At 48.3% G+C, this 22,015-nt stretch overlaps 1 protein-coding gene across 1 annotated transcript in view; it reads left to right on the top strand.

Moving 5' to 3' along the window:
• Window positions 1-17,234, top strand: part of NSD1 (nuclear receptor binding SET domain protein 1) — a 226,858-nt gene extending 209,624 nt beyond the window's left edge. The window contains 1 exon segment of the mRNA XM_030212301.1: window positions 12,369-17,234. Coding sequence (XP_030068161.1) covers window positions 12,369-13,588 — 1,220 coding nt within the window. The 3' untranslated portion in view covers window positions 13,589-17,234.
• The last annotated feature ends 4,781 nt before the right edge of the window (window positions 17,235-22,015 follow it).

The following is a 22,015-nucleotide window of genomic DNA, read 5'->3' on the forward strand; positions in this document are numbered from 1 at the left end:
AGCTGTTTCAGCTCCAGTATACCCAGTGCAAAATAAGACAGCAGATGTAAATTCTCAAATTGGACATACTCCAAACACTAAAATGAAAATAAAATGATTTTTTCTACCTTTGTTGTCTGGTGATTTTGTTTTTCTGTCAGAATTCTTTTTTCTTTTTAATTTCACAAATCTTTTGATGACGGTGTGCCCTGATAGATCAGTGTTCTGCTGTTACTGTATTTTTTGTTGTTGTTGTTGTTGGTTTTTTTTTCTCTCGGTGGCACTTGCTGACAAGCAGCGTGAGCTGATCACTGAAGGCTGCCCTGGGTTCCTTCCGCTCAGCAGGTAGACTCATGGGCACATCTGCTATTCTCTACTCAGCTCCTCCTTGGGGGAAGGACACCCAAGGAGCACAGGCCTAATTAAGAAAGGGCTGAGCATGGCTTCCATAAATTATATTCTCCGAGGACAAGCAGGCTGCTTGTTCTCACTGATGGGTGACGTCCACGGCAGCCCCTCCAATCGGAAACTTCACTAGCAAAGTCCTTTGCTAGCCCTCGCGCGCCCGCGCGCACCGCGCATGCGCGGCCGTCTTCCCGCCCGAAACCGGCTCGAGCCGGCCAGTCTTCTTTTGTCCGCACTCGGTACGGTCGTGTTTTCGCCGTGTCGAGCCCCGGAAAGTCGACCTCGCGCGTCCAATTGTTTTGAACGTGTTTTTTTCCTTCGGGAAAGCTTTGTCCTAGTCGGGAAGTGCTCCGGAAACCCCCCGCCGGGTTTCGTGTAAATCCTCCCTGTACTTCCAGCTTTTTTGCCCCGGTAAGTTTTCTTTCGTCGTCGGGGTAGGCCTCTTTTCGGCCTCGGTCGAGATTTTTTCTCCCTCTAAATTTGGTGCTTCAAATTTCGCCATTTCGGCTTTTGATTTCGCCGGCGTGATTTTTCCGCCCATGACATCGAAGCCTTCCAGCGGCTTCAAGAAGTGCACCCAGTGCGCCCGGGTTATCTCGCTCACTGATCGACACTCGTCGTGTCTTCAGTGTCTGGGGGCCGAGCACCGCCCTCAGAACTGCAGTCTGTGTTCCCTGCTTCAAAGGCGGACTCAGGTAGCGAGACTAGCCCAGTGGAACGTGTTGTTCTCGGGCTCTTCGTCGGCATCGGCACCGGGATCTTCGAGTGCATCGACGTCGTCAGCGTCCAGACCATCTTCCTCGGCCGCCCCTGCATCGAGTGCATCGAGGCATCGGGCCTCTGCATCGGCGCCGAGACATCGGATAGCTGCATCGACGTCGGTGGTACCAGGACCTCGTCTGCTGATGTCGTCGGATGGTGGTGCATCGGGTGGAGTGCAGGTGAGGGCTGTCCATTCCCCTGCTGGTGGCGGTGAGCCCTCGGGTGGGTCTCCGCCTACCCTGAGGGCTCCTGCGGTACAGCCCCCCCGAGATCGACCTTCTTCAGTCTCGGCCCCGAGGAAGCGACGGATGGATTCGACGTCCTCCTCGTCGGTGCCGGGGAGCTCCGGTGACATGCTTCGGAAGAAATCGAAGAAGCATCGACACCGGTCTCCTCCCCGTGTCGGCACCGAGAGCTCTGGGTCGCCGAGGGATTCGGCACCCAGCAGGCATCGGCACCGAGAGGACCGCTCACCCTCTGTTCAGGAGGTGTCGATGCGCTCCGCTCCGGACAGCCCGGAACAGCCTCCACGCCCGGAACAGGTACTGACGTCGACGCCTGCATCGACCTCTCAGCCTTTCTCTGCAGCCGCTCTAAACGAGAGCCTCCGGGCCGTTCTCCCAGAGATTCTGGGAGAGCTGTTGCGCCCTACCCCTCCGGTACCGGCGGTGCTTGCGCCACCGGTACCGTCGAGCGTGGCGCCGGCTGGCCCATCGCCCAGGTTGAGGTCCCCGACGTCGGTACCGCGTGCGGTACCGACCGCAGCCACCTCCCAGGAAGGCTCCCCGACTACGTCGGCGGAGGGAGCTTCGCCGATGCGGGCGAGGGAGTCTACCTCTCGACGCCCCCATCGTGGACGGGGTTCCACGGAGTCGAGCAGGGCGAGGTTGCAGACACAGGTCCGTGAACTTGTGTCTGACACCGAGGGTGAGGCCTTGTGGGAGGAAGAGGAAGATCCCAGATATTTCTCTGACGAGGAGTCTGAGGGTCTTCCGTCTGATCCCACTCCCTCTCCTGAGAGACAGCTTTCTCCTCCCGAGAGTCTGTCTTTTGCCTCCTTTGTCCGGGAGATGTCTACGGCCATCCCCTTCCCGGTGGTTGTGGAGGACGAGCCCAGGGCTGAAATGTTTGAGCTCCTGGACTATCCTTCTCCACCTAAGGAAGCGTCCACTGTTCCCTTGCACCATGTCCTGAAGAAGACATTGCTTGCGAACTGGACCAAGCCATTAACTAATCCCCACATTCCCAAGAAGATCGAGTCCCAGTACCGGATCCATGGGGACCCAGAGCTGATGCGCACTCAGTTGCCTCATGACTCTGGAGTTGTGGATTTGGCCCTAAAGAAGGCTAAGAGTTCTAGGGAACATGCTTCGGCGCCCCCGGGCAAGGACGCTAGAACCTTAGACTCCTTTGGGAGGAAGGCCTACCATTCCTCTATGCTCGTGTCCAAGATCCAGTCTTACCAGCTCTACACGAGCATACACATGCGGAATAATGTGCGGCAGTTGGCGGGCTTGGTTGATGCTCTTCCCCCTGAGCAAGCCAAGCCTTTTCAGGAGGTGGTCAGGCAGCTGAAGGCGTGCAGAAAATTCCTGGCCAGAGGAGTTTATGACACTTTTGATGTTGCGTCCAGGGCCGCTGCTCAAGGTGTGGTGATGCGCAGGCTCTCATGGCTGCGTGCCGCCGACCTGGAGAATAGAATCCAGCAGCGGATTACGGACTTGCCTTGCCGTGCGGATAACATTTTTGGCGAAAAAGTCGAGCAGGTGGTAGAGTCTCTCCACCAGCGGGACACCGCATTCGACAAGTTCGCCCGCCGGCAACCTTCAGCTTCTACCTCTACAGGTAGACGATTTTTCGGGGGAAGGAAGACTGTTCCCTATACTTCTGGCAAGCGTAGGTACAATCCTCCTTCCCGACAGCCTGCGGCCCAGGCTAAGCCCCAGCGCGCTCGCTCTCGTCAGCAGCGTGCGAATCAGCAAGGCCCCGCGGCTCCCCAGCAAAAGCAAGGGGCGAGCTTTTGACTGGCTCCAGCAGAGCATAGCCGACATCCAAGTGTCAGTGCCGGGCGACCTGCCTGTCGGAGGGAGGTTGAAAGCTTTTCACCAAAGGTGGCCTCTCATAACCTCCGATCAGTGGGTTCTCCAAATAGTCCGGCAAGGATACACCCTCAATTTGGCCTCTCAACCTCTAAATTGTCCACCGGGAGCTCAGTCCTACAGCTTCCAGCACAAGCAGGTACTTGCAGAGGAACTCTCCGCCCTTCTCAGCGCCAATGCGGTCGAGCCCGTGCCATCCGGGCAAGAAGGGCTGGGGTTCTATTCCAGGTACTTCCTTGTGGAAAAGAAAACAGGGGGGATGCGTCCCATCCTAGACCTAAGGGCCCTGAACAAATATCTCGTAAAAGAAAAGTTCAGGATGCTTTCCCTGGGCACCCTTCTCCCCATGATTCAGCAAAACGATTGGCTATGCTCTCTGGACTTGAAGGATGCCTACACACACATCCCGATACTGCCAGCTCACAGACAGTATCTGCGATTTCAGCTGGGCGCACGCCACTTCCAGTACTGTGTGCTACCCTTTGGGCTCGCCTCTGCGCCCAGGGTGTTCACAAAGTGCCTAGCTGTGGTAGCAGCGGCGCTTCGCAGGCTGGGAGTGCACGTGTTCCCATATCTCGACGATTGGCTGGTGAAGAACACATCCGAGGCAGGAGCCCTGCAGTCCATGCAGATGACTATTCGCCTCCTGGAGCTACTGGGGTTTGTGATAAATTACCCAAAGTCCCATCTTCTCCCAGTGCAGAAACTCGAATTCATCGGAGCCCTGCTGGATTCTCGGACGGCTCGCGCCTATCTCCCAGAGGCGAGGGCCAACAACTTGTTGTCCCTCGTCTCGCGGGTGCGAGCGTCCCAGCAGATCACAGCTCGGCAGATGTTGAGATTGCTGGGCCACATGGCTTCCACAGTTCATGTGACTCCCATGGCCCGCCTTCACATGAGATCTGCTCAATGGACCCTAGCCTCCCAGTGGTATCAGGCCGCCGGGGGTCTAGAGGACGTGATCCACCTGTCCACGAGTTTTCTCGAATCCCTGTATTGGTGGACGATTTGCTCCAATTTGACTCTGGGACGTCCCTTCCAAATTCCTCAGCCTCAAAAAGTGCTGACCACGGATGCGTCTCTCCTGGGATGGGGAGCTCATGTCGATGGGCTTCACACCCAAGGAAGGTGGTCCCTCCAAGAAAGCGATCTACAGATCAATCTTCTGGAGTTGCGAGCGATCTGGAACGCTCTGAAGGCTTTCAGAGATCGGCTGTCCCATCAAATTATCCAAATTCAGACAGACAATCAGGTTGCCATGTACTATGTCAACAAGCAGGGGGGCACCGGATCTCGCCCCCTGTGTCAGGAAGCCGTCAGCATGTGGCTCTGGGCTCGCCGTCAAGGCATGGTGCTCCAAGCCACATATCTGGCAGGCGTAAACAACAGTCTGGCCGACAGGTTGAGCAGGATTATGCAACCTCACGAGTGGTCGCTCAATTCCCGTGTGGTGCGACAGATCTTCCAGGCGTGGGGCACCCCCCTGGTGGATCTCTTCGCATCTCAAGTGAACCACAAGGTCCCTCAGTTCTGTTCCAGGCTTCAGGCCCACGGCAGACTGGCGTCGGATGCCTTCCTCCTGGATTGGGGGGAAGGTCTGCTGTATGCTTATCCTCCCATTCCTCTGGTGGGGAAGACTTTGTTGAAACTCAAGCAAGACCGAGGCACCATGATTCTGATTGCTCCCTTTTGGCCGCGTCAGATCTGGTTCCCTCTTCTTCTGGAGTTATCCTCCGAAGAACCGTGGAGATTGGAGTGTTTTCCGACCCTCATCACGCAGGACGAAGGGGCTCTTCTGCATCCCAACCTCCAGTCCCTGGCTCTCACGGCCTGGATGTTGAGGGCGTAGACTTTGCCTCTTTGGGTCTGCCAGAGGGTGTCTCCCGCATCTTGCTTGCTTCCAGGAAAGACTCCACTAAGAGAAGTTACTTCTTTCATTGGAGGAGGTTTGCCGTCTGGTGTGACAGCAAGGCCCTAGATCCTCGCTCTTGTCCTACACAGACCCTGCTTGAATACCTTCTCCACTTGTCTGAGTCTGGTCTGAAGACCAACTCCGTAAGGGTTCACCTTAGTGCAATCAGTGCATACCATTACCAAGTGGAAGGTAAGCCGATCTCAGGACAGCCTTTAGTTGTTCGCTTCATGAGAGGTTTGCTTTTGTCAAAGCCCCCTGTCAAGCCTCCTACAGTGTCATGGGATCTCAATGTCGTTCTCACCCAGCTGATGAAACCTCCTTTCGAGCCACTGAATTCCTGCCATCCGAAGTACTTGACCTGGAAGGTCATTTTCTTGGTGGCAGTTACCTCGGCTCGTAGAGTCAGTGAGCTTCAGGCCCTGGTAGCCCAGGCCCCTTACACCAAATTTCATCACAACAGAGTAGTCCTCCGCACTCACCCTAAGTTTCTGCCAAAGGTTGTGTCGGAGTTCCATCTGAACCAGTCAATTGTCTTGCCAACATTCTTTCCCCGTCCTCATTCCTGCCCTGCTGAACGTCAGCTGCACACATTGGACTGCAAGAGAGCATTGGCCTTCTATCTGGAGCGGACACAGCCCCACAGACAGTCCGCCCAATTGTTTGTTTCTTTTGATCCCAACAAGAGGGGAGTGGCTGTAGGGAAACGCACCATATCCAATTGGCTAGCAGATTGCATTTCCTTCACTTACGCCCAGGCTGGGCTGGCTCTTGAGGGTCATGTCACGGCTCATAATGTTAGAGCCATGGCAGCGTCGGTAGCCCACTTGAAGTCAGCCACCATGGAGGAAATTTGCAAAGCTGCGACGTGGTCATCTGTCCACACATTCACATCTCATTACTGCCTGCAGCAGGATACCCGACGTGACAGTCGGTTCGGGCAGTCAGTTCTTCAGAACCTGTTTGGGCTTTAGGATCCAACTCCACCCCCCGAGGGCCCTGTTTGTTCTGTTCCAGGCTACACTCTCAGTTAGTTGGTAAATTTTTTAGGTCAATCTCAGTTATGTCCTCGCCGTTGCGAGGCCCAATTGACCAATGTTGTTGTTTTGAGTGAGCCTGGGGGCTAGGGATACCCCATCAGTGAGAACAAGCAGCCTGCTTGTCCTCGGAGAAAGCGAATGCTACATACCTGTAGAAGGTATTCTCCGAGGACAGCAGGCTGATTGTTCTCACAAACCCGCCCGCCTCCCCTTTGGAGTTGTGTCTTCCCTTGAAGTGTATTGTCTTGCTACATACTGGACTGGCCGGCTCGAGCCGGTTTCGGGCGGGAAGACGGCCGCGCATGCGCGGTGCGCGCGGGCGCGCGAGGGCTAGCAAAGGACTTTGCTAGTGAAGTTTCCGATTGGAGGGGCTGCCGTGGACGTCACCCATCAGTGAGAACAATCAGCCTGCTGTCCTCGGAGAATACCTTCTACAGGTATGTAGCATTCGCTATCACCTACCAATAGGAGAAATTAATTAAACTAAGAGTACAAATTTCAGCAAGAAAATACTAAAGTACTCCACTTCAATAATTAACTCTTTAATGAAAGACAAATGCGCAATTATCATTCATATACAACACATGGCTCCACAGGAACTCTGCCTATCAAACCTCTCACACCATCATTCATACACATACATCCAAACACATTTTTAATGGCACTTTTACCATCTATATTACATAATTTGACTTTCTGTAGTAAATACGTCGCAAAAAGACTTGCCCTACTATATGTACCCAATAGCCATCAATCATACACTTTATCAATGTACGCAGCCACCAATAAAGTCAATAGTTCAAAGAATTATATCAGTAACTGATGGTAAACAATCAGCCTTATCCCACTGGAGGCAGATCAATTATTTCAGTCTGTGAATGAAACTCAGCTCTCCAGATGAATGAATGTAGTGCCAGGCTTGAAACCAGCTTCCGATGGAAACCACGTCACATAATCATTCCGATTATGCCAACTGCCCATAAATTATACCCCAAGCTCTGCCCATCTCCCAGGTTCCAAATAAAAACAGCTTTAGGAGCAGCGGCAAAAAAAGCAATTATTTTGTAACAAGTTATTTTCTCGCTTTTTTCTTTCCTGACCCTTTCTTTCTGTAGGATATTTATTTCTCCCATGTTTCTTCTCTTTGCTGCTCTACACATCTTTTGGCAGAGAAAGATCTGTGATAGCAACTGCAATTTGTAACCAGTGAAGCGTCCCATTACTTTCCTGGGCCTCTAGTGGGAACTTTCTGTTTCTTAACGCTGACAACAACTGTTCCGGGTGTTCCCCCAGAGCATGTGCATTTTTAGCCACAAGAAAAGCAAGTATTCTGTGGATGTGTTTAGATTGGGGAAGGAAATCAACACACATACCTGCTCGGTGATAAAGCGTCGACAGCGGCAGTGAAAGGCGCTGGCTCGGCGCGCCTTCAGCCTTCCCTTCGTTCTGTCTCTCAAGCGCTGCTCCCGCCCTTGCGGAAACAGGAAATGAGGGCGGGACCAGCGCTTGAGAGACAGAACGAAGGGAAGGCTGAAGGCGCGCCGAGCCAGCGCTTTTCACTGCTGCTGTCGACACTTTATCCCCGAGCAGGTATGACCTTTAAATTTCAGAGGGGGGGCCCTGGTGCTCGAAGGGAGGGAGGGAGGGAGGGGCGGGCGGCCTGGTGCTGTGTGGAAGGGAGAGAGGCCGGCCTGATGCGAGTATGACTTATTCAGAGGGGGACTGGAAGTGGCTGAGGCGACGGCGCGCGTGCCAACAGAGAGGGCTCTGCGTGCCCTCTCTGGCACGCGTGCCATAGGTTCGCCACCACTGCTCTAGGCCTTTCAATTTTTGAGCGCTTTTCAGAGCATTTTGAATGATCTCATCCTCTAGAAGATATTGATATACTAGTAAAACAGGCCCATTTCTGACACAAATGAAACGGGCGCTAGCAAGGTTTTCCTTGGAGTGTATATGTTTGAGAGAGTGTGTGTGAGACTGACTGTGTGAGAGAGAGAGAGAGAGAGAGAGTGAATGTGTGACTGTGTGTGTGTTACAGAGAGAGAGTGAGACTGGATGCGAGTGTGTCTGTGAGAGAGAGCATGTGTGTGTGAGAATAAGAGTGTGTACCATGGGCCCCCCCTCCCTCCCTCCGAGTTCCAGGGTCGCCCCTCCCTCCGTGTTCTCTAGTCAGTTCCGTAAGATGGGGTAAGAGTGGTTAATTACACTAATCTATAAATGGGGATACCACTAACCCAAACAATTACAGAGGTATATGTGTCAATCGTAACATTAACAAACTCTTCTGTAATATCTTCAGATTAGGTTTCTTGCAAACCAATGAACACATCGTAACTTCACAGACACTGATTAACAAACATGTTTAAAGAAAAACACTCCCTCAGGGAGAATGTTTGCATGCTTTATTGACTTATGGCACACTGGCCTCAACCTGGAGGAGGGGGGCCTATGAAATTGTAAGGAAGTGTAAAAATAAGCAATAATTCTGGCAGGTCTGATGCTGGTTGGCGGCCTGAAATGGGTGCTTAGGCGAGTGAGTGAAGCTGATTTGGAGAGCCGGGAGTTCAGGGCTGCCAGTGTGATGTTGAGGGGGATTTTTTTTTTCATATCAATCATGTGTCTTGGTCCCGCCCTTCTGTGTTTATGACCCCACCTTCCTCCCTCTTCGTGTTTTGGCCACGCCTCTCGTTCTTCATGCGTCTTGTCCCCAGCTCTACCTGTTCATGTATTTTGGCCCCGCTCCTGTCTCGTGGTTGTCTCATTCCCAGGGCGGTTGGGCTCGGGGCCGTGCGGTGGGACCCCGGCGGAGAAGGACAGCGATAGCGACAGGTTGGCAATGGCGACAGAGGTTGTTGAGGCGGAGGATAGTGATGAGAGGCAGTGGAAAAGGGGAGACCCAGTGGGTGGCCCTTGCGTCCTGTGGCTGGAGCCGCGCACGGTGCTCGACCTGGGGGGGGGCGTGGCGTTGCGGCGAGGGCGGCAGGGGCGGGGCCTCATGCTGCTGTCGTTTGTGCTGCTGTCATTCGACCTGGGGGGGCGTGGTGTTGTAGCGAGGGCGGCAGGGGCAGGGCCTCGTGCTGCTGTCCGGTTTGTCAGTGCTGCCGGTGACATACCCGGAACTACGTGACATCAGTTTAGTAGCTGGAGCCTTACAGAGAGCAGGAATGCTTCAGCCACAGAGTCAGCTTCAGAATGTTGGAGGTGCGTTTTATTATATAGGATATCTCTTCAAATCTAGACTTCTGTCTTTAGGTGTTGAGTAGAGGTGATCTGTTAAGTAAGTGCTTCTCGTCTTCTAAGTACATAAGTACATAAGTAATGCCATACTGGGAAAAGACCAAGGGTCCATCGAGCCCAGCATCCTGTCCACGACAGCGGCCAATCCAGGCCAAGGGCACCTGGCAAGCTTCCCAAACGTACAAACATTCTATACATGTTATTCCTGGAATTTGGGATTTTTCCAAGTCCGTTTAGTAGCGGTTTATGGACTTGTCCTTTAGGAAACCGTCCAACCCCTTTTTAAACTCTGCTAAGCTAACCGCCTTCACCACTTTCTCCGGCAACGAATTCCAGAGTTTAATTACACGTTGGGTGAAGACAACTTTTCTCCGATTTGTTTTAAATTTACTACACTGTAGTTTCATTGCATGCCCCCTAATCCTAGTATTTTTGGAAAGCGTGAACAGAAGCTTCACATCCACCTGTTCCACTCCACTCATTATTTTATATACCTCTATCATGTCTCCCCTCAGCCGTCTCTTCTCCAAGCTGTATAGCCCTAGCCTCCTTAGTCTTTCTTCATAGGGAAGTCGTCCCATCCCCGCTATCATTTTAGTCGCCCTTCGCTGCACCTTTTCCAATTCTACTATATCTTTCTTGAGATGCGGCGACCAGAATTGAACACAATACTCAAGGTGCGGTCGCACCATGGAGCGATACAACGGTATTATAACATCCTCACACCTGTTTTCCATACCTTTCCTAATAATACCCAACATTCTATTCGCTTTCTTACATTCTTCCATAGATGCTGTTTTTGTTCCACATGTTTCAGTTTCTCCTGCTTCTTCTTTTCATTAGTAGACAGGAGTGTGAGTATGATTTGTACCTCTGGTACCGTCACAAAATGCCTAGCACTCACCCGGGGTGAACCCTGTGGCCACCTAAAGGGTCTGTCAGCACTGCTCAGGCCCGCCTGCACCTGTGCACATGCTCTACACCGCACTAGGTTTCTCTTGCCTCTGGGCGAGTCGCCCACCCATAAATTATTCCCCCGGTGGTTTCTAAGGATGCTGGGGCCATAATCCCAGGGGTCCCACAGTTCCCAGAAAACACCCACAGACTGAGAACACAAATCACCAAGATGTTTAGTCCAGGACAGCCGAGCTAATAAACTAATTGGTTTATTATCAGAAAAGTGGAACAGTGAATGGTGAAAAAGCAGGTGTAAATAGCAAACAATAACAGGAATTAACATTAAACTAACTAGACATTTTCTTACTATCTGAGTAGTACCTGGGGAGTTCAGGAAAATAACTGCTCACAGGTTTTGAACAGGTCTCCGTGCAGAGATTTTTACTCCGTGAGACTGAAGGAATCCAGCACATTCTGGCTGGATTTTGTATTTCAGGGCCAATCAGAGCCCAGAGCAGGGGTATTTGGCCAATAGCAGTGCAGGTTACTTTCCCTCAGGGCTTAAGCTGAGAGGAAAATAGTTACCTCTCCATTGCTTTAAAGCAGAGGACAGACACCACCTGCTGGCCACATAAGAGAAATAATGCCATAAATACAGTAATACAAATCACAGGCATGAAAATCCCGTTTCGCCACAGGTACTACGTTGTAAGCTGTATTATCCCCAATGCTACTAGAACCTGGGTACAGAAAGTAATGATTGTTTCCATTACACTTTGAAGAGGCAGTTGCCTCATAGTGGAGTGGAGGAGTGGCCTAGTGGTTAGGGTGGTGGACTTTGGTCCTGAGGAACTGAGTTTGATTCACGGCACAGGCAGCTCCTTGTGACTCTGGGCAAGTCACTTAACCCTCCATTGCCCCATGTAAGCCGCATTGAGCCTGCCATGAGTGGGAAAGCGCGGGGTACAAATGTAACAATCAATCAGTTTCTGAGTTGCTTATGGTGAAGGTGTTTGATTTCATGGGCAAAGTTGAAAAAGGTTGCCCCATTCAATAGAGTTGGTATATAGTCATTCCGTTATACATTCACAATGCATTATTGTCCTGTTTTGCAAGCGCAAGTGTTTGCTATGTTCGTACAAGAACATATACTGTCAAGGATATTAAAGTACCACCCATTTTGAGATGTGCTTTTTATCTCCCGTAGATTCTGGTTTGGTGAGGATGCTAAGGAAGGAAAAATTAGGTCTTACCTGCTAATTTTCTTTCCTTTAGGTTCACCAGACCAGCCCAGAGGCCCACCCTAGTATATCAACAATTATTAAATCAATCTACATTCTCTAATTTTGTTCTTTTCATTATGCTTATACACTGTCAAGTTCTCAGGTTCACTTTTTCTCTGACAGTTTAACCTTTCAAAATTGTTTAAAGACAATATGTTGACATGAATATAGTAAGGAATCATCCTTACTATATTCATGTCAACATATTGCATTGGTTTGCTTTGTCAGTTGAAATACTGAGTATCTAAGGCTGTATGGTGCCCTTGTGGGGCGAATCACACAAAACTATTTTACTTCTCTGTCTCCATCTGCTGGTCGATGGATATAAGCCACAGATTCTGGACTGGTCTGGTGGGACCAAAGGAAAGAAAATTAGCAGGTAAGATCTAATTTCTACTTTATTTCTACAATATCTAAGTTCACTTGCATGGCATTAATGCTAATTTATTCAGACAAGAAATGGAAATAGTTCATCTAGATCTACATTGAGAGTGTACTTTTTTGTTACAAATACTCAATATAGGGGCTCATTTTCAAAGCACTTAGAGAAAGTACCATATATTACTATGGTACTTTGTATGTCTAAGTGCTTTGAAAATGAGCCCCATAGTGCATTATCCCAGGTGTGGATTTCCAAGGTTTGCATTTTGGTTTAGCCCAGCTACCAAGTAAGAAAAGCTTCAGTGTTATATTCTGAATGCATCTGGCCTTATTCCTTACTTTTTGTTTTCCTTCTCCCTCTCTCTACCTTCAGGAAAATGGGAGTGTCCATGGCATCAGTGTGATGTGTGTAATAAAGAAGCTGCATCCTTCTGTGAGATGTGTCCCAGCTCATTTTGTAAACAGCACCGTGAAGGAATGCTTTTCATTTCTAAGCTGGATGGACGTTTATCATGCACAGAACATGACCCTTGTGGCCCTCATCCTCTGGAACCAGGAGAAATTCGAGAGTATTTACCTCCTCCAGGACCAGTGGTTGCCTACCAGAACTCTCCCCCTACAGAGAATTCACTTTTAGATGCTGTTGACAGCCCATTATTTAAAGAGAGGGCACCAGTGACTGCTGGCCTGAGCTCTGTTCCTAAAGAGATGTCACCAGTGGCTTCTAGCCTGAACCCTCTCCCTAAAGAGAAGGCACCAGTCACTTCTAACTCAAACCTTTTACCTAAAGAGAAGGCACCAGTAACTGCAAGCTTGAACCCCCTAGGTAAAGAGAGGGTACCATTGACTACTAGCCCGAACCCTCTAACTAATGAGAAAATACTGTTTGTAGCAGACTTTCAAGCATTCTCAACTGCTGGGTACAATCCACAGCCTATAAAAAAAGATCTGTCCACTCTTGGCCAAGTTTGTCAACCTGTAGAAAAGAAGCCGTTGCCTGTTGTCCACAAAGTGCAGTGTAAAGAGAGCTTTAGCCAGGGTCCTGTTCCTAAAGAAAAAGCACCGTCTGTCGGCCCCAATCTTCCTAAAGGAAAAGCAGAGACTTCTGTCTGCAAAAATGTTGGACTTAAAGAAATATTTTTAACACCTATTAGTCAAAATCCCCAGCCTGAAGAAAATATGCCAGTCTTAATTGCCCAGGTTCTTATTCCGAAAGAACGAACATCTACCTCCATTGATCAGAATCCTATTTCCAGAGAGAAAGCACCCACTTACGTTGGCCAGAATGCAGTCTTGAGGGATGAAGCATCCACCTCACCTGGCCAGAGACCTGACTCCGAAGAGCAAGTTGCCACCTCACCTGGCCGGAAGTCTGACTCCGAAGAGCAAGTTCCCACCTCACCTGGCCAGACATCTGACTCCGAAGAGGAAATTCCCACCTCACCTGGCCAGACATCTGACTCTGAAGAGGAAGTTCCCACCTCACCTAGCCAGAGGTCTGACTCGGAAGAGCAGGGCCTCACTTTCACTGGTGAAGTAAAAGGCCCTAAACAGACAGAGGTAGCAAGAAAGCAGGATTGTTCTAGTTCCTAGTCTATTGAATCTAAAGTATAGTGAAAGGTGCTAAAGGGGTTTAGCAGCACATTTTGAGAGAAGGGAAGACTTCAGCACATTCTGAAATCTACATTTGCAGAGTGGCTTTAGTCGATGCAAGTGTCTCGGTGAGGACTGGTGCTTGGATCTGTTCCAGCAACCAAGACAAGAATGGAAAGATCATCAGTCTCCCTTATTGCTTTCACAGCTACAGGTGGAATGAATTGAAATACTACATGTAAATCCTAGTGGGTCCATAAGTCATGACCTTGTTGCTCTGAATCCCTGGATATGGGTCTGTCCTCAGACTACTTATTGGGAAGGGAGGGGTATGTGTTTAAAAACTATGTGCACTTTCCATTCATTTCCAGTGTGCTTACAAGGTAAATTCTCACCTCGGGTACACTCTTCTTCCTCTTATTAAACTCTGAATGTCCTTCGGAGACTCTTCTGAGGTGCTGCTGCAGATTGGTGCAGGTTTCTTATACTGACTCCCTTACATTTTCTGCCCCTGGCTGAGTTGCAGTGGGTAGTGCTGCCATTTGGAAGAGGTGTGACATTTTCTCTGTGAGGTAGTATCTGTAGCGAGAGGGTACTGGATCTTGCTTGTTTACATCCTCTTGAAAAAAAAAATATATATGAATATATATTTTTTTACTAAATCTCTCTACTGCTGTGTGGCAGTCATGTAAGATAAAGGAGTTTGAGCTGAAATTTGTCAGGAGAAAGTAGTCACTCCATCCTCCCTGAGCAGCAGCCAGGGGTCTTTTGCCCATGCTCTGTGAGTAAGGGTCTTATGGTTGGAACCACGGAGGGGATAGGAATTGGAATTTCAGACATCCTGCTGTGCTCTGCCCCATCGCAAGCCAGGAATTTTCAATAACCTTGGCACTGCCCATCACAGAGATGACAGCTGCTTGAAGAACAAGCAGTAGGAAAAAGAAAAAAAAACCTTTGTTTTTACATTACAGCAGCTTAACCTTTTGTTATCTGGTGTCAAAATTCTCACGTGTAAATCCCAGACTTATAGCACTCAATAGAGAGAGGTCTGAATGGGCAGCAAGGCCAAGTCATGTGTTCTCTATAGACAAGGTAGTCATCTCACTGGCACTGTGCAGTGTGACAGCAGCATGTCTTTTCCCCTTTACGTTTTCCAATCCTGTGGTTTGCTTTCTTTATTTACACACCCTAAAGAAAAGTGCAACAGACTGGTGCTGTGCAAGGGAGAAGAGCAGAGTGTAGGAAGCTGCTGAAGATGCTGGCTAGATGTCATGGCGAGCCATCGTTAACATGAAGAATTTATTGGTTGCTAGGCCTGAGATCTGTAGTGTAAAGCTGCTCTCCTACAGTCTTACAGTATTAAGACAGAGATCAGGGGTACTCTTCATGATTTCCAATACTATTGTAAGGCAGAGAGCTAAGTACTGCTGGGCTGGAGCCTGAGATCCAGTATGAGTGTCAGGAGTTTAACTAATCTTCCCTTGTGCATGACTCCATTTTTTTTTCCAAAAATTGAAATTACCATATTTGATGAGAAAAATAAGTTTCTTGTAGCAGTGTAGAGTTAGCAAACCAGGATAGAGGGATTTGCATATACTGTTAATGAAGCAAGTGTGCAGCTGTATGGATGTCTTCATTATACACTGTACGCTGATTAGCTGAACCCATCCATTTCAATCAATATTAGATATTTATCGTGTAAAAAGGAAAAACAATTGTGGGGCAAGATTAAGATGTATGTGCAACAACTGCACAGTCTGATACTAATACACACTGCTAGCCTTGCAGCAGTGCTGCAATGGATTTGTCAGGTCTGCTTCTCTCACATTGTCAGGCGCTAATTTGTTGGTCTTTAATTCCGTGAATAATAAACTGTGAATAATAGTGTTGCTGACCGCTGTTTTCCTTAAAATAGAAAGGCATTTCATTTTACTGTAGTTTTCATTTTCCAGAGTATCTTGGTGTGGGTGCTCTCGAAATCATTCTGTGCACTGTGGGATTGCTGCATCAGTCCTGAGAGTCCCATTGCTGGCTTGTGCTCATTTCCTTAAAAGCTGGACTTGTGCCTTCCTTGTCCTTTCGAGACTTGGAAGGTGTGATTCTACTCCCAGATATTTACTGAGTTATTCAAACTGCTTTATACATGGCAACAGTGGTGCTACAGGATACAAGCACAGTTAGAAAATATACCACCACCTCATACATTAAAAGCAGAGGCTAAATATTGCAATTAAAAAAAAAAAAAAACTTTTCTGAATCCAGCTGCCTCTCTGCTCTTATTTCCTTTGTTGGTGAGATTCAGTTGGCAGCAGAAATTCCAATTTACTTGGTTGAGAATTTGGCCTAAGAAAGGTACATTTAAAGAGTAGCAGTTTAGAGAATAAAAATGAATGCTGCTTAACTCGCAGACTATAGAGTCCACTTCCTTAACCTCCACAATATGACCATGCCTCATCTTGGTTAACCTGTGCTTTACCGTCTGTGTCTAAAATACAGTTCAGACCATCAGTATTAAGCCTGTTTCTGAAGCTTGTCTCAAGAAGTATGTGGAAGTAAATACAGTGAAGAGAAATGGTACCAGTTAAGCCACAAGGTACCGGCCTCCCCTGCTCCGCTTTTCATCTTGTTGATGTGTGCATGTCCTCCTCAAGTCCCTCTTGCCTGTGGTTCTGTGCCTGTGATGTGAAAGGTAAAGCTTTAACTCTCACATGAAAAGATCAGCTGTGCATAGTTCAAGCAGTTGAGGAAGGGGTTCCTTTCAAACAGTAAAAACTGCAGATTATGGTGTTCAGGGAATGGTGGCATAGAGGGGGAATCTCTGTATATAAGTGCCTTTGTTTGAGACTGTGCCAGTTGGTGTTAAGTTTTGCACAGTCGAAGCAGTAACTACACCTCCCAGTGCTCCAGCAAACTAAAAGTTGCTTAAAACTCAAAATCTGTAGGTAATGCTATGCTGGCTACTTATACAATGCTGCATTCCTTAGTGTCCCTCCAGACCAGCCTAGATGGATTAATTAGCATGTCGTCTAGCTCTGCTTTGAATGCTTGTTACCCTGTAAACATTAAGACACCATTTGTCACCTGAGTTTGGTGGGGAGAGATTGTTTCACTGGAGGTAAATCAGATGTTGTGCAGCTGAGGCAGCAAGCTGAGTGCTATCTTCTGCTTTATTTTTTCTTATATTGTCTCCACCAGTGTGAGTTAGTTAAAATTGTACTAACCAGAACGAATAAACCACCATGCAGTTATGCTACAAGAAACTAAAGACTTGGTCGCCACTGTCCTCCATAAGGGCATTAGACCACTTTCTATTATACTATGCTAGAAAGATGTAAACAAAGCCTGTGCTGCCAGCATAAGGAATGTTTAAAAATCGTATTGAGGGAAGGAGAGGAGGAGGAGGAATTTGATTTTCTAACGTTGAAAATTCAGAGCTAGCAGTCGTGCTGCACTGCTGCTCCTCCAGCTTTAAAGGAGTTAGCTGGAGGCAGTGTGAAACCTGACATTTAACTCTAGCCACATCTTCTAGCCACTACTGGTTTACTAATAAAATAATTACATATAGAAATATATCGAGGAGGATTGCTGTCATTTCATGCTGTCAACTGAATACATTCAGTGTTGGAAGAAAGATATTTTTTAAAAACACAAGTAAATGAAAAGTTAAATGTAAGGACTATGCCCCCAGTATGTTTCCACTAGGGACAGGGACAGCATTGCCACGTAAGGGATCAGTATTGTAATTTGGCTTCTCTCCAAGTACTGCTGACTTTCCTTTTCTCTTTGTTGTACCTCTCATTACTAGACTGTTGGCTGCCTGTAAGTGAAGCGGGAGTGCCTGATGCAGGACACCCCAGACACTGTACTGTAATTCTTTGTATATAGATGAAGATACATTACTGTAAAGTAAAGTTTAACTTTACTCCTTATTTCTCTGTCTTTCTTTTTCATAAAAGGTGGTTGGATTCATAATATCTAATTTTGTTTCAGAAATATTTAATTTTGTTTCAGCCTGACTGAATTATTTTAGGTGGTGACCACCCACCATGTCAGAGGGTATGCTTGAATGTATTCACCCTGAGAAATATCTTTATTTCCTTTACTAGGACAATTTGTGTACATCAGGGGTTTTCAACCCAGTCCTCGAGACATATTCAGCCAGTCAGGGTTTTCAAGATATCCCCAATGACTGGTTGGGTGTGCCTCCAGGACTGGGTTGAAAACCTCTGTTGTATCTATTTTCGGTGAGGAGCCACTGCATGAACTTCTATGATAACCACCTATTGTGTCACAACACCACCATTTACAGCTCAGTCCTGATTTGTAATATCCTCTGGCTGCTTCAATAGTGAAATCCATACACAGCATTGGCAGGACACATCCAGTGCAGGAGTCTCCCCAAAGTGCTTCCCAAGTAAAGTGAATTGTTTTCTTCATGAAAATTTCCCAATGTTATTGATATATTAACAGCAGGATGAGCCAGAGCTACCTTTTATCAATAATGGGGAAACTGGACTGTTCTTCAACTTTAGTTCTTTATAGTTCATATCAGACCACTCCAGATGAGTTATGTTCTCCTGCCAGCAGATGGCACCAGAGAAAAGCAGCTCAGAATGGACTTCTCTTAGAGGGGGCTGGGGCTACCTTCAGCTCCTCAGGACTTTTCTGGCTTCAGCAGATGGTGTATACATCTATACACTATGGGTAGACCACTCCCAGGAGGGCTGTAGGCCTGTATTTCCTGTGGAGCACAGTCTCAGTTGGGGGAACACTGGGCCATATAGTCTGTGGCTGGTATAAATGAAACTAATCAATGAAGTGCGCACAAAAACAGTTGGAATGCCCCTGACATGGCCATGCCTCCTTAGCATTAGCGTGCAACAAAATTTAGGTGTGCTATTTATGGAACTGGAGTGTAATTATGTGTGCAATGACATATTAGTGCTTGTTGTCAATTATTGGTATTTATCACTAATTATTTTCCAGTTTAGTGCCAGCTAGTTATTCTAGTAGGTGCATATCAGGCCCTATTCTATAACTGTGCGCTCAACTTTGGGCACCAATTATAGAAGGGGGGAGGGTTAGTGTTTTTACCATGTCTCCAGAATATGCGCTGAGGTCTTTTGTCCTCAAAGAAAATTATCTCTGTCTGTGACTCATCAGTCTACAGATTTTTTTTTTCTAGATCTTTCTCCTTAGTTGTCCTCTGTGTATGAGCATAGTTCATACAAGCTTCTATAAGACTATCTGCCAATGACACTAAACAATTATTCCTCAGCGACCCTCCAGACCGGTCAAGACGCTTGGGTTATGCACGCCTACCAGGAGAGGGAGACTGAGAACACAAAAACTGAACCAAGCATAAGCCAGCAGCCAGTAAATCTCAGTCTCCAGTAAAGGGTAGACGTACAGCCTGAGCAGTCAGTCTGGTCTGGTAGGATTAGAGATTCTTTGATTTTAGCACCCTGTACTTAGAATTTGTGCTTCGGGGAAGCGGGTCCGGTGGGGCTCACTGTTCCCCTAGAGGATTGCACCCGTGTTCGGGCTTTTCCCCTGCTGTACTTTTTGTGAAGTCAGCCTAATGCCTCAGCTCCTGTGGTACAGGAACCTTGAGAGCCTTAGCCCTTGTCAGTATATAGCAACTGGGCTGTTTGATGTGTGTGTGAAAAAAAAAAAAAAAAAGGAAGAAAGAAAGCAGCAGACTGTGCTGTTCTGCCTCAGAACATTTTTTTCTCGATTTGGGGGCTGACAAGGGTTTCGGTGTGGTTTGTGTGAAGAGAGTAGAGCTGGGGCAATTTTGGCGGTTTGTGTGTGTACCGCTTTAAATTTAGCGATGTCGGCGGGAAAAGCGGCTCGTTGCCGTTCCTGTGCGCGCCGGGGGATAGACGCGCCTGGAGCTCCGTGCAAGTTTTGCAGTAAGCCTAAGCACTTTCTCTCTTCCCCCTCCGGTCTTGTCCGCGGACGTTTTGGGCGTCGTCAAAGGGCTCCCTGGGTCTGACTCTTCCTCCGGTTCTGTAGCGGCGGTCCCGATTTTGGCGGGAACCACCGCCATCTTGGATTCGGCCTCTCTGGCGGTCCCGGCCCAGCCTGTGGTGGAGGGCCCGGGGCAGAATGTTGGGTGCTCTTCGGGGGCTATGGGATTTCCACCGGAATTCGTCTGGTCGATGTTTCAGGCCTGGCAGTCAGGTTCTTCTCAGCCTGATAAGCAGAAGGTGGTAGGTCCTTTGGGGGCCAAGCGCCCACGGCTGGTTGGAGGATCTGGAATTCTTGTTTTTCCCTCCCTCAGAAGATGAGGGTAGTGTACTGGGTGACGAGTTTATCTTAGACAATGGTCCTGAAGAGGAGGGGTCCTTTCCAGGGGAGGACCCCTCAGTGGTAGGATCTTTCCTAGGGATAAGCTTCCGGAGCTGATTGATCAAGTTATGTAACATAGTAACATAGTAGATGACGGCAGAAAAAGACCTGCACGGTCCATCTAGTCTGCCCACGATAAACTCATATGTGTATACCTTACCTTGATTTGTACCTGTCTTTTTCAGGGCACAGATCGTATAAGTCTGTCCAGCAGTATTTCCCGCCTCCCATCACCGGCTCTGGCACAGACCCCGTATAGGTCTGCCCTCCCCTATCCTAGCCTCTCAACCACCAACCCCTCTTCCCCCCGCCACCCAATTTCAGCTAAGCTTCTGTGGATCCATTCCTTCTGCACAGGATTCCTTTATGCCTATCCCACGCATGTTTGAATTCCGTTACCATTTTCATGTCCACCACCTCCCGTGGGAGGGCATTCCAAGCGTTCACCACCCTCTCCGTGAAGAAATACTTCCTGACATCTTTCCTGAGTCTGCCCCCCTTCAATCTCATTTCATGTCCTCTCGTTCTACCGCCTTCCCATCTCCGGAAAAGATTAGTTTGCGGATTAATACCTTTCAAATATTTGAATGTCTGTATCATATCACCCCTGTTCCTCCTTTCCTCCAGAGTATACATGTTCAGGTCAGCAAGTCTCTCTTCATACGTCTTGGAACACAACTCCCATACCATCCTCGTAGCTTTTCTTTGCACCGCTTCCATTTTTTTAACATCCTTCGCAAGGTACGGCCTCCAAAACTGAACACAATACTCCAGGTGGGGCCTCACCAACGTCTTATACAGGGGCATTAAAACCTCCTTTCTTCTGCTGGTCACACCTCTCTCTTTACAGCCTAGCAACCTTCTCGGTAAGGCCACCGCCTTGTCGCACTGTTTCATCGCCTTCAGGTCCTCAGATACTATCATCCCAAGATCCCTCTCCCCGTCCGTGTCTATCAGGCTCTCCCCACCTAACACATACGCCTCCCTTGGATTTCTACTCCCTAAGTGCATCACTTTGCATTTCTTCGCATTGAATTTTAATTGCCAAATGTTAGACCATTCTTCCAGCTTCTTCAGATCTTTTTTCATGTTTTCCACTCCCTCCGGGGTGTCCACTCTGTTTCAAATCTTGGTGTCATCCGCAAAAAGGCAATCTTTACCTTCTAACCCTTCGGCAATGTCACTCACAAATATATTGAACAGAATGGGCCCCAGCACCGATCCCTGAGGCACTCCACTACTCACCTTTCCCTCCTCCGAGCGAACTCCATTTACCACCACCCTCTGGCGTCTGCCCGTCAACCAGTTCCTAATCCAGTTCACCACTTCGGGTCCTATCTTCCGCCCTTCTTGTTTATTCAAGAGCCTCCTGTGGGGAACCGTGTCAAAAGCCTTGCTGAAATCTAAGTAGATGACGTCCATAGCACGTCCTTGATTTAATTCTCCTGTCACCCAGTCAAAGAATTCAATGAGATTCGTTTGGCACGATTTCCCTTTGGTGAAACCATGTTGTCTCGGATCTTGCAACTTATTGGCTTCCAGGAAATTCACTATCCTTTCCTTCAGCATGGCTTCCATTACTTTTCCAATAACCGAAGTGAGGCTTACCGGCCTGTAGTTTCCAGCTTCTTCCCTATCACCACTTTTGTGAAGAGGGACCACCTCCGCTGTTCTCCAATCCCTCGGAACCTCTCCCGTCTCCAAAGATTTATTAAACAAATCTTTAAGAGGACCCGCCAGAACCTCTCTGAGCTCCCTCAGTATTCTGGGGTGGATCCCGTCCGGCCCCATGGCTTTGTCTACCTTTAGATTTTCAAGTTGTTCATACACACTCTCTTCCGTGAACGGTGCTCTATCCACTTCATTCTCAAGTGTACTTTTGCCAGTCCCTCTCGGTCCTTCCCCAGGATTTTCTTCAGTGAAAACAGAACAAAAGTATCTATTTAGCAAATTGGCTTTTTCTTCATCATTTTTCTACATAGCGTTTTGCTGTATCTTTTAGTCTCACAATCCCCTTTTTAGTCTTTCTCCTTTCACTAATATACCTGAAGAAGTTTTTGTCTCCCCTCCGTA

This window comes from Microcaecilia unicolor, chromosome 8 (genome assembly GCF_901765095.1).
Source record: "Microcaecilia unicolor chromosome 8, aMicUni1.1, whole genome shotgun sequence".
Taxonomy (NCBI): domain Eukaryota; kingdom Metazoa; phylum Chordata; class Amphibia; order Gymnophiona; family Siphonopidae; genus Microcaecilia; species Microcaecilia unicolor.